The following is an 18,468-nucleotide window of genomic DNA, read 5'->3' on the forward strand; positions in this document are numbered from 1 at the left end:
TTTAAAGCTGCATAATTAGAATAAGTTGTGGTTATTGTATTGGAATCTCTATCCCATGGGCCAACAAGGCAGCACATTAATTCTCTGCATCACCCACCCCATGTGCAGTGCCATCAGCACAAAGATATTATTCTTTGTAATTACATAAAGAAAGGGTCTATTTAGTGTTAACTGACCTTTCTGTGACTGATCAGCCTTTTCCACCAGTGAAGTAGAAATGTATATCATTAAAATGTGAGTAAATAGGAAACCTTTCTAAATCTTAAACTATTCAAATCAGGACGTGCATATGAAGAGGAAATTGTTCAGTCTTTCACCTGCCATGGTGAAAAGAGTACCAGACTTTAAATATATATTTTAAAAATATTGACAAATTGAAATACAATTAAATGACAAAACGCATAGAAATATTTAGCAAGGAAGTGATATACAAATATGTTTCTGTTTAACCATCTTAAACAATATTAGAGGACACATTATTTAACTGAAGGTTAAAATTTGAAGTTTACTTAATAAGTAGTAAATTTATAGGGATTATTACTACTGTGGTTTATCACTTATAGAGGACATGCATGTAATATAATTGCTTACATCATGTATTTTTATCTTGAAAAAATTCACTGGTATATATAGATTATGTGACACCAATTTTTACCCTCTTTTCTTACTACAAAATTTGTTTCTCTCATCAGTTACATTGCATTCTTTGAGGGGTATGCATTATATGGAAGAAAACTGGTCAGATAGAAATTCAATAGCTAATGGTAGGGCATTTGTAAAGCATTTCTTTTTTTTTTTTTAAGATTTTTTTATTTGTTTATTTAACAGAAAGAGAGACACAATGAGAAAGAGAGAGCACAGGCTGGAGGAATAGGAGAGGGAGAAGCAGGCTCCCCACTGAGCAGGGACCCTGATGCTGGGCTCGATTCCAGGACCCTGGAATCATGACCTGAGCCAAAGGCAGCTGCTTAACGACTGAGCCACCCAGGCACCCCTGTAAAGCATTTCTTAAAGACATCAGGTAGTTATAGGAGAAATGCTACAGTCAACATACACCCACGTTAATTGTGGTTTTTAATATTTAACAAGCATCTATAGCTCTAGGATAGATTTTTCGTGCTGATAGCATAGACAGGACTCTGTATATGAAATATATTCAGAATCTGCTTTAAAAAGATGACTCTTGGGGCACCTGGGTGGCTCAGTTGGTTAAGCAACTGCCTTTGGCTCAGGTCATGATCCTGGAGTCCTGGGATCCAGTCCCGCACTGGGCTGCCTGCTCAGCGGGGCGTCTGCTTCTCCCTCTGACTCTCTCCCCTCTCGTGCTCTCTCTCTCACTCATTCTCTCTCAAATGAATAAATAAAATCTTTTAAAAAATGACTCTTCCTTGAAACTTTGGTTATCACTTTCACTGGATCTGATCTCTCATGGAACTACTATCATTTGGGTATGTCTTTTATCCTTTTTCATGTATGATGTATTCTGGTGTAGTTAGCTTTGTGAATGCCTCAGTTTCCTTATCTGATTGCAAGCTTCCTCAGCCCTGAAATTGTGTATTTTTTCAAATATCTACAATCAAATATCTACAATGAACAGCATCTAAAAATAATAAGGAACAAGCAGGGTTAATACAGAGTATTAATACTCAAAGGGTACTCAGTGGATACTTCTGAATTCTTTAAGAGGCAATGTCATAGTCTCCGTTGGTGAACTTTATGAGTGAATTGACAGCATCTATATTTGTAACCCCATCAGGGAGCTAAGATAAAGAGTCCTGATTGTTTATCATATATGTATGCAGTCATGTGTGGGGGTGCTGGAGTGGAGTATCTACCAGTAACCTGGCAGGGACAGGTGCTATTCGACCTCTCAGAGTGTTCTCAAGAGTGCTTTGTGTATACCAGTTGCTCAGTAAGCATTTTGAATAAATTACTGGATAGAGAGCATTCTGTCAAACATGGTAATATATAGAGTCTGAGGCACGTAACAACCTTGATGCGGAGGACTGATTTGTTCATTTAAAAATCAAGAATGTTCAAGACTAATTATCAGAGAACTCATGTTGGACAAGAGACTGGTTTCCATGGCAGCACAGACAAGGAAGTGGGTCCTGGGAGAGTTAGAACAGTTATTTGCTCCTTTGAGGCTTCAGGGTATCGACACATATCATTCTTACAGACTTGCTTCTTGGAAACACTGGGGAGGACTCTCGTTTTCTGTAGTAATTGGTGTATAGATTTTAAGGGAACAGCAATACAGTAATGCCTCTCTGCACACAGTAGGTGATGCACCTATACATATGCTTTCTCCATGTCTGTTATATCATTAGAAAATTGGCATGTTTTTCAGGCATTTATGTTCACCATGCTAATTCCCATTAATCAAAGGGAATGCTTTTGAAGTGACAGTGTTCACAAAGAGACTTCAAGCCTCTAGGTCTCCTTTATTCTTAACTCTATCCCCTGCACTTTCCATGAATTAGTCTCAGTACTGTTGCCTACTTGAATAATATCAAAGGGTCACTGCATGCAAAACTACCAATCCAATGTCCTAAACTGGCAGAGATGTGCCAAAGGCATATGTGGGATTTTAATAGTATGATATCACTGGTTTAATGCATGAATATATGTACAAGATCATGTGCTACTGAAACACTGGTGCTTGGAATGGAGCATTATTTATGATGCTTTGCATCAGTGGGATACTAAATATATGGGTACTTTTCATTGTTTGCATAGTAATATTTTAAAGCCTAGAGATAACAGAACATTTAACACAATCCATGAAAGCCTAATTCACAAGTCATAGGTAACAACAATCTAATAGTCCTAAAGGGGCCATAAAAACATTCCTCTTGACTGACTCACCCAGGTTTGCTCAAATATATATTGACCCATGTAGCAGGAGAGTTTTGATCCCTGCCAAATAAAAGACTGTTCTAAGATTCAAATCTCTGATTATTTTTTCTATGAGGCCTTTTCTGACCAACTCCCCCATCTAGTGGAATCAATTCCACCTGGTAGAATTGATTACAGGTACTTCAAAAGATACCTCTAAATAGACTTGATTACTCTTCTGCATCCTCCTACTCTAGCTTCTAATTCCTGGTGAAAAGGGTGACATTCTATTCTTATTAATTCTTGGGGTAGCCATGGAATGGGACCCAGAGAATAAACTTACTCAGGGTTTGCTGAACAAATGATTGAATGAACAAAAGCTAAACATGAGGATACTCTGGAGTAAATTAATCAGAAAATACCACAATACAATTTTTGTTTTCTGGTGCTGCTGGCAGGAAGTCAATCCTTTCCAACCACGGGACTCCAGTGAGTACAGTGCAATCTATGTAAGAACATGGACAGATGTGTCACTAATAGCCAGCAAAGCCCCAGCAGGATGTGGAAAGAGCAAGGAGCTTCTACAGTAAACTACTAATAACCAAGAATCAGGAGATAACATACCATCAGGAAAGATCACCTGAGGCAGCCACACATAATCATATCAGGATGGGACACTTAGAATTAGAACTGGGTCAAAGATGACAACTTTTTTACAATATGTAATTATAGTCCAGGGGGACTGGCAAACTGGATCCAAATGCCTGTATTAATAATGACTGACTGTGTAGATGATACACTACCATAAATTTAGGTATGGACACTAGGACTATTTGAATAACATCAAAGTATTTGTAAATAGCTATGTAGGTCTTCTACATATACATGCACAGTGCAAATACTTTAATCATAAGCATCTCTCCAGAATATTTAGATCAAGTTTCTGTCTTGTAATCTCCTTTGCCATTAATCCACATTAAATTTTTTAAAAATGTTCAAATATGTTTAAACTTTCTCCAGGGTAAGTGTATCTGACTGGACCTCCATTAGAGCCAATGAGTAGCATTGTTGCATCAACCATAGTCCAGAATTGTGCATCCTCAGCTGTAAAAGTCTGATCACATGGGCACTTGGTCTTGCAGTGAATGCATCGGTCCTAATCAAATCATGGACTATGGAATTGTGTAGGTTAAACAAGCAAACAAACAAAAAATGAAGAGACTGGTTATTTATAACCAACATACCCATACTGACTTATAATAAAAAGTGGCTTCAAAGGGGACCAAGTTCTAGTTTCCTTCAGCAGCTCATTTTATCTATGTCAACAAGCTGTGTGTTAGCCAGATTATAAAAAGAGTTGCTTGGTGGAAGTAGGTTCAGAACAAAGTAATTCTGTTATTTGATTGTTAATATCATTAGGTTTTATAAAGACAGTGCTACATAGTGTTGAGTGGTGGCTCAAGTTTACAAAGGAAATATATTGCATGGTGAAGAGTATGGGATATAGGGCCAGTCTGCCTGGATGAACAGCTCAAGTCTCCATTTAGTATGTGTGTAATCTTACACAAGATGTCTGGGTCTTTCAGTCACCATGGTTGCATAATAGATACCGCCAAACTTTAGGGCTTATGGTTCTATGTGTCAGAAATTTGGGCAGGACACAGAAGAGCCTGCTTGTCTCTTATTTCACACTTTCTGAACCATCAGCTGGGTGACTCAGAAACTAGGGATTGGAATCATCTTCAAAATGACTCATTTATTCATGAGTGATGCTGATTGTTATTTGCTACCTGAGGTAGGATTGTTTGCTGGAACACTTACACATAACTTCTCCATCAGGTCTGGATTCCTTGTAATATGGTATCTGGTTCTAAGGATGAATGTCCCCAAAGAGAAGGCCAGGCAGAAGTTGATTGGTTTGTTTGTCTTTAAATAAACTGGTTTCTGGGGCACCTGGGTGGCTCAGTGGGTTAAGCCTCTGCCTTCAGCTCAGGTCATGATCTCTGGGTCCTGGGATCGAGCCCCACATCAGGCTCTCTGCTCAGTGGGGAGCCTGCTTCCCTCTCTCCCTCAGTCTACCTCTCTGCCTACTTGTGATATCTCTCTGTTAAATAAATAAAATCTGTAAAACAAACAAACAAACAAACTGGCTTCTTTAAAATCAGATTTTTAAATAAACTAGCCTGGAAAGTTACATAGTATCCTTTCCACCATACTCTTTTGGCTGGTGAAACCACAAGTCTACTCAGGTACAAGGGGAAGAGAAAAACATTATGCTTCTTGATAGGAAGTAACAAGATCTGGAACAACATGTGAAAGTACTTCTGTTGTCTTTTTTGGAAAATACAATTGGCCTTACCTGACTTTTCTTGCCTTTATTTCTCTGTAAAATGAGGATAATAATGTAACTGAGATGACTGCTTTTGTCTTAATTCTTTCCATTGTGTGTGGAATTCATAAGTCCACATTCAACTTCAGCCCTATTTCTAAGTTCTTATCTCTGTGTCACAGGGCAAAACATAAATAGATGAGCTACTGTTTTGTAGAAAAAGAACCCAGTCCTCTAATTATAATTCCCTATTCTTTATTTGCCCCATATGAGAGGGAAAGAGAAGGGAAAGACTGAGAAAAATAAACTGAAAATGAAGGAAAAGTCCAAGATGAAATACATGGTTTAAAAAATAAGAAAGGTCAAGTAAAGAAGAAAATGGAGAACCTACCATTTGTATATCTTGGGTTCTCAATCTGCCTTCAATTTTCAACATTTTTGGTGACAGAAGGAGAAGCCAGTTCTTTCTTTAGGTATGGTTTCTCAGTACTTGGGGTATCATGGGCTAATTAGGTAACCCCAGAAAAATGTTATGTTTCAAGGGGTTCCATACCTTGTGAAAGTCAATGACGCACCTACAGAAAAAAACTCTTGCTAAGGCTGGACATGTGCTATATCCTTAGAATGATGTTCAGTGCAAAAATATACTGTGTAAGTGCTCTTTATATACTTCTTTCAAATCTTTACTTCTCAAGTAGTATAATATCAAGTAATATATATTCAGCATTCTAATTATATTTTTGTATGATTTTTAAAAAAGATTTTATTTATTTGACAGACAGAGATCATAAGTAGGTGGAGAGGCAGGCAGAGAGAGAGAGAGAGGAGAAAGCAGGCTCTCTGCTGATAAGAGAGCCCCATGTGAGGCTCCATCCCAGGACCCTGGAATCATGACCTGAGCAGAAGGCAGAGGCTTTAACCCACTGAATCACCCAGGTGCCCCTCTGTGATTTACAATACATGTCTTTACCACAAGACTATGAATTTTGGAGATTCACCATTATATTCTAGAGCTTGGCATATAGTAGTTATTAAATTCAAAGTTTTGAATAAGTAATTAATGAAAATGAATGAATAAGTAAATGAAATAACACTGTAAACTCAAAACACAATTATTTTAACATAGAGATATAGCAATAAAATTTTTCTTTAATGGTTTTAGGAACAAAATTTTTTTCAAGTTTACATTTAGCCATTACCTTAAGAAAAAGATTTTACTGATAAGATTCAGCTGGATTTGAATTTAAAAGCATGTAGAAGTCATCTTATTCTCTTGTTAGTTTCTGCTTTCTTCTTGCCTTTGATTATATTTCTGACCCCAACTTTTGTGCCCTTGTTAAATATCTCCTACTGTTAATCTTTTATAAGTTCTTCAACTCCAGTCGTGGTAACATTATTTCCCCTGGACATATTTCCACCAGTATCATTCCCTCTTTGTTTCACTCACATGTAATAATACTTTTGTTAAAATTAAGTCAAAGTTGTAAAGTTAAGCATAAAAAATTTTTTTCAAAGAGTGTCAGTAGAATACCATTATTTAAAATTTTTATAAACCTGAAACTTCATTGGACATCTGAAGGTTACTGACTTTCAGGAATAGGTAGTAAATTGGCAAATCCTTCTATAAATTCATTATTGAAAAATGATAATGTAAAATATCACGACTGATGTAACAATGTTTTGAAGATTCATTGATAACTGCACAATTTGATTTCTTGGTATCTAATTATGGCATACAAAGCAGTAAGAATTGGTGTCATACAGAAATTGAAGGTATATGTATTTGCAAAGCTGCATTTTACCTAGTGAGCAAACCATAAAGTACCAAATACATCCTCACTAAAGTTCCATTAAATAGGTTTAATGCAAATCCCACAACTTTCCTACCACTTCTCTCAAATGCAATGTTTACAGTAGCCACCTAGGGCTTGAAAGAAATCTAGTAGAATACCTTAGGTATCAGGGCTGTGCTTATGTTAAATCAAACAAACAAAAATAACTCAAAATGATTCCTCCTCCTACCTTCAGGAGAACATTAATCAAAGATCCAACTGAATCACTTGAGACTTAGATTTTAGTAAGTGTTAAGATATCAAAAAGAACTGCAACCCTTTTTTTCAGAAGTAGCTCCATCAAAGCAAAATACTCATAGATATTTGGTCCCCCTACCAAAAGATAATTCTATGTGATTTTAGGTAAGTTTATTAGATAAAAATTTCTAAAGTTTGAAATTACTGTGCCAGAATTATGACAAGAACATTTAAAATGGGTTCTTAGTTCATCATTTTGACTTTTTGAAGAACAGCTATGACATAGTACTCATCATTAGGGATCAATATGGATACCAGGCTTTTATGAGAAATATGTTTGTTGACCTTAATAAATCTTCAAGTGTGTAAATACAGAAATATTTGTATAGGCAGTTTTCTGCTGAATTACATTTCATCTATGCACATTCTCATACTGCAATATATTTTTAAGCAATTTATTCTAAAGGTTTGATATGGCAGTTTTCACAAAGAAATATTTTTAATTGCTTCACAATGGTTATTTTTATATCTAGTTATTTAATCACCATTATCATCATTATGATTAATCCACCTTTATGTGTTTTGCAAACTTTTTGCTACTATGAATAAAGTTTTAGTGAATAACACCTTTTGCTTAGAATAAATTTTCCATAAAATGAACTATTAGATTAACAGGTTTGAAAACATTTAAGGCTGATGATAAATTCTGTATTTTTTGAAGCACCAGTGAAAACTGTATGTGATACAAATGTTAAAAAGAATCAGCAACTGGACTGAATTCACACATCTAGTTCAAAATTATAGGTAGCTAATTTGCCAATTGGTAATACTACAAAAGTTATATTCTAAGGGACTTGTATTAGATTTAATAAATTTGTTTAGTCATGAGGGGGTGTTACAAAGTTTTCAACTGCTCACAGATTTAACTTTTAATATAGCGAACGTATAGTAGGATCAAATAGTCGCTCTCTCATTGTACTTCTAAATGTTGTATTCCTTGTCTTTTATCCTTTAATTCTCTATGATTTCAGTGAGTGCCACCACCCTGAACCTCTTGGAGATAGAATTCTAAGCTTCTAAGTGTCTTCTACCTATTTCAGCACTGGAGTTTGGGGAAAGGAATAGGGGTTGTAAACTGGAAGAAGTCTCATAGGAAGCTGAGTAGAGCATCTCAGGACTGAGTACTTCCCAAGGCATTGTGGAGGGAAGTCTGGGAAAGAGAGAGAACAAAAGTCAGAGACACTCTGACAAATCAGTGTTCAAAAAAGAAAAGAAAAGAAATAGGTGTATCAAGAAAGAAAATTATTAAATCCAAGGAGGATATTGGTATCAGGGGAAGTACCTTTTGACTTTATTTTTCTATAATATGTAATATAATATTTGTAGATAATTCAAATGATGTTGAAAAAATTCAAGGAAATTAAAATGATTTTAAATATATATTCATCTTCTAGAAAATACAAGATGATTCTCTAGAAGAAAATCTACGTTTAGCTCAAGAATATCAAAAATTACAGACTACTTTCTTAACAGAAAAGGACAATTATTTCAATCTATATGATAGACAGTTATCACTTGATGCTTCAATTCGAGATAAGAAACAGGTAAGTTTTCTTAATTTTTTAAAATAATGATTTACTTGACATGTGTACTACAGAGAGTAACATGTGTCCAGTCATGGGCTCTTCAATCTGGTGATTCTTTATATGCCACCAAATGTCATGTTTTCTTCTTGTAGAATTTTGTTGTATGTTTTTATCAACTTTGAAACTCAATTTTGAATAGATATGTGAGAAGTGAAGAAACTTAGTGTCTAAGCCACAATTTTATACTAATTTGCTTTTTTATGATCTGGAATACCAAATTTTTGGAGTTTATAGATTTTAGATATATTATCATAGACTTCAAATTTCATTTTTCTCTACAGACAGTTTTTCAGAATATACCTCAAAATCTTCATGTTGTATGGCCTCCAAATGTTGGTTTCTGTTTTCTTAACAAATATATGAGTCTTAATTAGAACCTTGAAGAATAGTTGACCCTTTGTAGTTACAGGAAATCAGTAGAAATTCTCATATATTTTATAAAATCTTCTGTAAAATCCACTTCCTCTGTATTCTTCCCCAGATACTCATTGACACGAAAAATCATTTCCCTTGGAATTTTTGTTTCTTCACAGAATCTAAATTTCAAAATATAGAGGCATGATTATTTTTTAACAATCCACCTAGTCCTAAGAAACAGTAGACTGTTAATGAACCCTTTCTCCTATTGTTACCACCCATTCTAATCTACTATAAATTAGTAGTAGTTGAATATTCCAGTACTGTACTTACCCCTCCTTATTGTGGAATATTGGGAAGACAGAAGGCCAGGATTTGAGTGCGGTCTCTACCACTTACTAGCTCAGTGATCTTAGCAAATTATTTATCCTTTCTGACCTCAGTTTTCTCATCTGTAAAGTAAGACTGACCTCAGAGGAAACCTGATAAGGAATAAAAAGGAGACATCCATAGTTTTTTGGAAAATAAAATGATACTATGCAACTGTAACTATTACATTCATCTGGTGTGCTGCTTCTAAACTCCCTTATGTTTCCCATCCATCTACTCTGGTGGGAGTTAAAGTTTCTGAATACATTGAAAGAAAGAGTGTGTATTTTTCTCTTAAAAACTAGTAGCAAGATCGGGGTAGATTAAGAAATTAATGTGTTTGTGAAAGAATTGATAAAAAAAAACTATACACCAAAATCTTAGTGTCCTCAGACCATGTGCAGGATTCAAAGAAAGGACATCAATGGAACATTTGTCCAATCATTTCATGCATTTGACATTGTTATTGAGGTTAAACATGTTCTATTTGTTCCTGATAATTGAGGAGGAGAAAATAATCGATGGCTATACTGTATTTCCTTTTCTAACCAGGAGGGAAACAAAAATAAATTTTATGGGTACTTGTTATCAGTTTATATAGAATCCTTTGGTGGCAAATGAGAAATAGATACCTGCATAAATGTGAAGAAATCATGCCTTTCAGAGAGATCCGTCACTCTGTATTTCCATAGTAAGAATAAAATTGTCTTGATGTTGGAATTAAAGCAAACTGTGATTCAAGATTCAAGGAGTGAGACCCTGGTATGAACAGACAGTGAGGTATGCTAGGAGACTGAGTTTATATTTGTGATGATCTCTCAAACGAATCACTTTTAACACACCTGTTTCAGGGAAACTTTCCAAGATTTATTTGTACTTCCAGTCATTTTTCATTTCCATCCTTCAGCGATGGAGGTCATTAAGTGCAGGCTGCCCTTGTCAGTGTCATGTAGGATCAATTTGCTGCAATGGACAGAAAGGCCTTATTGATGCTGTTAAATCTGTCAGTGAGAAATCGTATGTCATTAGCGTCTAAGGCACTGCTTACAGGATGGAATTTGGCCATCAAAACGGAATAAAACCCTTTAATATCTTAGTCCATTTCTTTGATATTGCAGCATTTCCCGTATTAAATATATGTATGTTTTAGTCCTTTGACCAGTTTAGTTTTGGGTATACAGAAGCACTATTCGACCTCTGATTCCCTTACTTAATTTCCTTATATAAAGCAGATCTCACATTAAGGAATTTTGTGTATTATTTTCCTGTTCTATAATAACTTCATTGCTTCTGAGCATAGATTCCTTTTGGCATGGTAAATAATTACATTTTGATTTTAGGGTTTCTTACGGAGTATTATTCTCTCTATGCAAATAATACATTTCCATACTTCTTTGTATTTTTAGGCCAAGAGTAGTTAAAAAAAAAAAAAAAAGCTTAATGGAGGAATAAAACAAATTAAGTACAAAAAATAATGTCCCTTTCCTTAACACAATTTTATATACAGATGGTTCAAATATCGGAATCGTATAGTATTTTAAAAAAACTTTTAAAAAGAATCATATAGTATTACTCTTGGTGATAAAATTATATCTCCTTCCTTTGCACATGTTTCTTGATACATTCCTGTGCTTTAAATTTTTGCAGTGATGAATATTTTCCCCTTCAAAAATCAGAAACAAACAAAAATGACTGTTCAAAATTCCTGTCTTCCCTGTTCATGGGTAATGATGGAATAGAATCCAATCTAAGACTTTTCAGATCTCAAAATTTAAAATAACACTAAAGGGGAATAAAAGAAAAATATCTGAAAAACAGGTTGTATTTCTATGTAAAAATAGATATTTTCATTGAAAGACTTCAAAAAAGATTTTCATTTTTTAGAAGTCCATGAATATATTGATAAAATCATGTGTTTGTTTTAATTTCTATCTCAAATTCTTCAAGTCTGCAAAGAAAGGTAAGCTAAGCAAGCATGCAAATGTTGATGTATCTGTTGGCTGAAAACAAGATCCCTTTTGAAACTGGTTAAAGTATATTTTTAATTCTATTGTAAACTACTTTTGAAGCTTAACTTTTATCTACTCCAGTTCTTGGTAGTTTCAGAGTGAGGGAATACAAATTATTATAGAATCAGCCATCACTTAGCAACCACTTATATGGACCTGGTATCTGTGCCAAGCCATTTGTAAATACTATCTTTGTAATGTCCATTAATAATGCTCTAAAATTTATTATTATTATTATTATTATTATTATTATTATTATTACAATCATCTCCAGTTTAAGATACGAAACTGAGATGGAGTGTGTCACAAGGTCATCCAAGTAGAGGGAACTAAGATAGAAATCAAATATAGGATTTTTTAAAAATCCAACTCATTTCATAATCATGACACTGCCCTTCTACTGTAGCATTATTATTAAACAATCCTATACTGTCTCACCAGGCTTTATAAAGCATGTAAAATGCAGTCATGCATTATGTTGCTAGTGTCCAACTGAAACAGATTATTTGAGTCACTAATTATTTTTATAATTTTATCTCATTGAAGCCAATTTTTCAATAATGATTTTCTTGTGGGGAAAGGACTACCATCTATTTAATTAGAAATTATTTATATTTCATAAGGATTATGGATAAGTTTTGCAGTTCTAAAATTGTAAAATTTTTGAACTGGAGACACCTTTAGAAATTTTACCCATCTCTTTAAAATTAAAAATTATTTCACACACACATACACACACACACACACATACACACAAACTCACACACAAAATAAAAAGTAAAAGTAAAATAAAAGATTATTTCACCACTGCGGAACCTTAGGGCCAGAGTGGTCCAGTGATCTACTACATACACAGTTAATTAGAAAAAAAGTTGGCCTAGGACAGTTGTCTTAACTTACGTTCAAATATTCTCTCCAACCATCTGTAAAATGAGCATGTGCTGTGTTATTTTTTGAAGGCTTGAGTGTACCAGTAGTTGAAAAGTAGTAAGAGTAACCCGCAATGGATATGCTCAAATTGGAGAAACTTCTTTAAGCAACCTGGGCTTATTAAAGAATCATGTAGGGACATAAATCAGAGACTACTTTGGAGCCCTAGGGGATACTTCTGGGTCTCACAGAATTCAAACAGTATTCATTCCTTCATTCAAATAAATTATTAATCATCCAGTGCACTGATGTCCATTGTTTTGATACAATTAAAGGGACAGGAATACGCCACTTCAACTCACCTTCCATGCCGAATACTGTGATTCCCAGAAATCAAGGGATTTTTTTTTTTTTCTAGACTAGAGCATAGAAACAGAGTTCAACAATATCCTTTTACCCCACCAATGGAAGAATAATGGATTTTTGCTGTCTAATCTGCATCACCTAGGTTTCATTAGACAAAGTTTGCATTTTAAATTCTCAAAAATGTTGTATCATCCATAGACTTCATTAGCATGTTTTCTCTTCCCCTTTTCCGTTTCTCCTGGAATACTCCCTTTACAATGGTTTGATGAGGAGTCAAAGTCAATTCTAGCAATAAATAAAATTATTTTCCTAAAGAAATGTGAAAGTGGTTTAGGTTCTCTTTTTCATGAGTACTTTATATTGCTTGTTATCTTGCATATATTAAAATTGGGCTTCAAGTAGTGATTTTTGAGTGCTTGTTTCTGTGTAGATGGAAATTCATTTCTTTCCTGGGAAAATCGTAACTATTAATTAGTTTTACCACATGCGCACACACACATGCACACCCCCCCCACACTTGTTCAAAAGGAGTTGCTGCACTTTATAGTCTGATAAGCTTGCATTAAATTTCTACTGGCCCTTTTCCCTGAAGAACTCTCAAGAGATCTCTGAAGAGCTTTTGTGATCCTAGACAAGAGTAGACAGCTGGTCATCTATTGTTCTGTCCCTTCTGTTGTCCAAACTCTGAGAAAAGCACCAAAACTTATGTGTTTATTTCTAGCTAATACTTTTAGAAAGGTCATCTTGGTTTAAATCAAACCAGCTCTTCAGTCTAGTACCAGTTTTAAGGGAATTGTAGATTTATGTATTTTTAAGCAATTTTAAGAAGGTGATCTAGTGGAGATGTACAGCAATAGGCAGCTTTTTAATGTTAGTGAAAGCCTGATATATCAAAGACACTCATAGTAAATTTTCATATTTATAGTCAACCATTGAACAACACTGGTTTGAACTGCATTGGACCACATGTATATATACACATACATACATACACACCCCCATATACACATACATATATATAAATTGGAAAAAAAATTTTTTGAGATTTGTGACAATTTGAAAAAACTCACAGGTGAACCATGTAACCTAAAAATACCACAAAAAATAAGGAAAAGCTAGGTAAGTCATGAATCCATAAAATATATGTGCATACTAGTCTATTTCATCATTTACTCCCATAAAATATACACAAATCTTTTAATTTTTTTAAATCTATTTTAAAAAGTTAAAATTTACCAAAACTTATTTACACAAACTTAAAGACCATGTATAGCACCATTAGCAGCAATATTTATATTAGATAAATATAAACAAACAAAAAGATGAAGTATTGCATCATAACGTCATAAAATTAACTGAGTATGTATTGCACTACTGTAATAATTTCATAGGCAACTCCTATTGCTATTGTGGTGAGCTCAAGTGTTATGAGTATCTGCTCAAAAGGCCCTGCGCAAGCTCATCAACTCTGTGTGAGCCCTTCCTCTCTCCAGTTCATTACTACACTAGTAAGAAGTGATCTCGAGATATATGGATATCTGGCAATGCCTGGAGACATTTTTAGCTATCACACCAGGGGGGATGTTGGGAGGGGTGTTTCTGGTATCTAATGGATAGGGGCCAAGGATAGTGCTAAACCGCCCCCCCCAACACACACACCAAAAAACTGTCCAGCCTAAAATATCAATAGAGCTAAGGTTAAGAAAGTCTATGTATAAAGAGACTCAGATACAGAGATAGAGATAGATATTATATATTTATCATCTATACATACATATATATGGCACACTGCGTACTATATCCCCTTTTTAAAAACTGAAGCCACATTTGCACAATAAAGATTCTGAGAAATCCCATTTTAAGAAACCTATTAACTCTGTCAACCCTGCACTTCCTGTTATCCCTGGAACCCTTCCCTAGAAAATCTGTTTACAACTGACAGTATTTAATAGATTAACTCTTGCAAAGTATTATTCTATGGAGAAACGGAGAAAATTTAATGTCATAAAACCACACATTCAGGAAATTTTGCTTACCTATAACTTTTAAAAAGAAGTAAATCAAGTATTTTTTATATTACCTATAATGCCCTAGGAAAAAACTGGTATATTTATATAGGGATATATATATATATATATATATATATATATATATATGTTATGTTCACTGGAATCCATGTAGACTTAGAACTCTGACTTTTTAAAATGCCGTAGTGCAGCTGTGAAATGAAATAATAATTTTTAATCACCCAAGGACCATGTTAAAAATCATAATAAAACAAGTAAAATGTTTATAATATGCATCTCCTATAATAGGTATATTTTCTACTTAGGCATCTCTAATGCATGACTTAGAACTGCAATTGATTTGCAATTCTGTGGGAGTATCAGTATAATGATTTTTTTAGTTCTGAACTACACATATGCATCACAATGACATAAACATTTGAAAAAATGACTCTTGTAATCATCATTCCCCAAATCTACAGAACTGTATCTTATAATCACTTATTAATATGAATATTAATATAGGAAATGCATATTCATATATAAATGTTTTCTGTAGGTCATTTGTTCTTTTTTCAGAGTTTTACTCTTATTGAAAGTGGGAAGGAATATCTATGGACAACATATTTAGTCGCTTCGAGCCTCTGAAAAAATGGAAATATTAATGTCTCCCTAGCAGGATTATTATAAGAAGTATGTCATAATAGTTAATATTTATGAAGTGCTAACTATACTTTGAAAGCTTTTATATGTAGTTTTATTTAATTTTTTCAACAATCCCATGGAACATAAATATATATTTTAAATATAAAGCCCCCAGAACAGTTTTTCACAAACTGTGTATTTTGCACATAGAAGATGTGACAACTGATACTGTTATTATTCTTTAGATAAACATATAGCCCTTACTTCGTATACAAAATCTTGATGTGGCTATCCTATTATGAAAGAGCTCCTAGTCTATTATAGGTATAAAATAGTTTATGCAACCTGAGAATATAGCGTGAATTAAGGAGAGAGAGGACAGAAATACAGGGTAATAGTGACATTATGATAACCAGTTAGAACCTACTCAGGTGCTGGAAGGAATAGAGCAATAGACTAACACCTGATTGTTTAGGTAAAGCCGGCAGAGGGTTACAGAATAGAAAAGCATGTATATACACACATAATTGAGAAAGTCTGAGGGATAGACTTAGCAGTAACTCTTCGGTTAGTCAGAGTTTCATCCAAATCTTATACTAAAAACACCATCAGAACATATACATTTATTAAAAGAGCCCATGCACATTAGCTGTAACAACTGGAAATTTCCTAGAAGTAACCCAAAGAGGAAATATGTTATCTGAACCTTCATGAAGAAGTCTGTAAAATCACAGATGGAGAAGAGAACAACCAAAACAACACATAACCATGATGACACTCGGTATTTTAATTTGATGGGATCTGGCATCTTCACATTGCAATTATAAAGCAATTCCAAGCAAGCCACAATCACCTCAGTTATAATACGAGTAAGCAGTATTATATTTACATCCACATTTCCAGAGAACATATTTTGTGCATAATGAAATGTGTCTACTTATCCATACTCTTTGTACACCTATGTAAACCTGATTTTCCAACTAAAGAAGAAGTTACTCGATTTTCAGAGGTTCTTCACCAATTCACTAGGCACTAGTTCACCAGTTCTATTTCTTTTGTTTCCTTGAAATGGGCCTGAGTAAAATAACACTACCAAAAATATACAATTAATGTACCCGTACAATCTGGCCCCTTTCAGTTTTGTTAATAAATGACTATGGAAGAGTATTGTTAGCTAAAGGTAACTCACAGAGCTTTCCGATCGAAGTAATCCTGAATATGACAGTTTCCTTTTTTAAATCTTATACTATTCCATCATAGTAAATCACCAATTTAAAAACAAAAACAAACATGTACACACAGCCAATACGCTATCCAAAAGAGGAAAGTAATAATGGAGTGAATAATACAGTTTTAGAATTCCATGGAGTTGTGTCAGATATAAAATCAGTTTCAAATTATTTCCTTAGGTACTGGTAATCAGAATTGTGTGGTCTTTCAATGAAAAAAAAAATCCTCATTTTAAAGAAAGATATGCAATGTACTCATAGGTTATTGAAAAAAGTATAAAAAGCAAAGCTACTATCTGCATTGATGTACATAGAAAAAGAGCAAAAATGTTATCTGTAAAAGCAGAAAAGAATTTGGCCTGCTTGACTTTCTGTATCAAGCATGCTACAGCAATCTTTTGATTCTAATATGAAACTATAGTAAGGATCATTGCACTAATGCATGAGGATTTGTGATAATGTTGCAGAAATTTTACTGTCAAAACTGAACTGCAGTGTAATGACTTTTGTTATCATGGTTTCTAATAACTATTCAGCATGAATTGACCCTACATATGTTTTGCAGCAATAATGTGTCAGTAACTCAAAAAGCTAAAAAGGAAATAAAAAACAGTCAATACAGTTCTGTGTAGGACTTCATGATAACCTTTCTCCATTCTTACTATTAATATTGTTAAAACAGTTGTAACACAGACACCATACAAACTACCGGATCACGTAGAAATAAAAGCTTGGACACTTTGTGACAGTCCTGGCCAAATATACCTTAAAAGTACTTTACAGGAAAACAGTTCTCCTCTGTTCACACTGAGAACCAGGTACTGATTGGTCCTTTACTACTTTGGAGTCTGTTACTCTCAGCTGTAGGGAGCCTTTGATATGTTTCTCTTCTTTTCCTTACAATGTGTTTCAGTTTCTTTCCCCTTTTATGAGATTCCTCTCTCTGTCTCTCTCTCATTCTTTCTTTCTTCCTTTATCTTTGCATCTCTCCTTCCATTGGAGGATATTTTCACTTTAGCATCTCTTCGTTCCACTAAATAAGGGAAAATAAAAATAGCCTTACTGCACACCTATGTGGCCGCCACCATGCTATGCATTTACAAGTGTAAAGCATCGAACCCTGCACCTACAATAATATAGTTACAGCTAATGTTCTGATTATTATTCTATTCTTATTTAATTTACAAAAACTCTATGGATGGGCACTTTAGTCGCTCAGTCGGTCGAACATCTGACTTTGATTTTGGCATGGGTGGTGATCTCAGGGTGCTGGGATCAAGCCTGGTGTCAGACTCCCCACTAGGCAGGGAGTCTGCTTATCTCCCTCTCCCTCTGCCTTTCCCCCCAACTCACGTTGTATCTCTCGCTCTAAAATAAATAAATAAATCTTTAAAAAAAAAAAAAAACTCTATGAGACAACTGTGAATATTCTAATTTTTTCTTAGGAAACTAAGCTACTGTAACAAAATACCACAGACTGGGTGGCTTATACAGTGACCTCATCTTAACTTAATTATCTTTGTAAAGAGCTTATCTCTAATTATAGTCACATTCTGAGGTCATGGACATACAACTTCAACATATGAATTTGGGAGAAGAAGAAGAATAAAACCCGGAACAGGTGCTTTGTAATTTAAGTTAACACTACTTGTCAGTGGGACACAGTGCTGTGATTCAAACCCAGGTCGCTTGGGCTCAACCTTATGGACTTTCTGCTATCCACAGTTTCTCTTATATTCTTTTTTACTACCTGCTCAACCTATTATTCATCATG

At 34.4% G+C, this 18,468-nt stretch overlaps 1 protein-coding gene across 8 annotated transcripts in view; it reads left to right on the top strand.

Annotated features, from left to right (window-relative positions):
- CCDC178 (coiled-coil domain containing 178) overlaps positions 1-18,468 on the top strand; it is a 452,006-nt gene that overhangs the window by 283,845 nt on the left and 149,693 nt on the right. For all 8 annotated transcript variants that reach the window (XM_032311014.1, XM_032311010.1, XM_032311006.1 and 5 more), the window contains one exon: positions 8,652-8,801. In XM_032311014.1, the coding sequence (XP_032166905.1) occupies positions 8,652-8,801 (150 nt within the window). The remainder of the gene's footprint in view (positions 1-8,651; positions 8,802-18,468) is intronic.

Source organism: Mustela erminea, chromosome 13, assembly GCF_009829155.1.
Source record: "Mustela erminea isolate mMusErm1 chromosome 13, mMusErm1.Pri, whole genome shotgun sequence".
Lineage (NCBI taxonomy): Eukaryota > Metazoa > Chordata > Mammalia > Carnivora > Mustelidae > Mustela > Mustela erminea.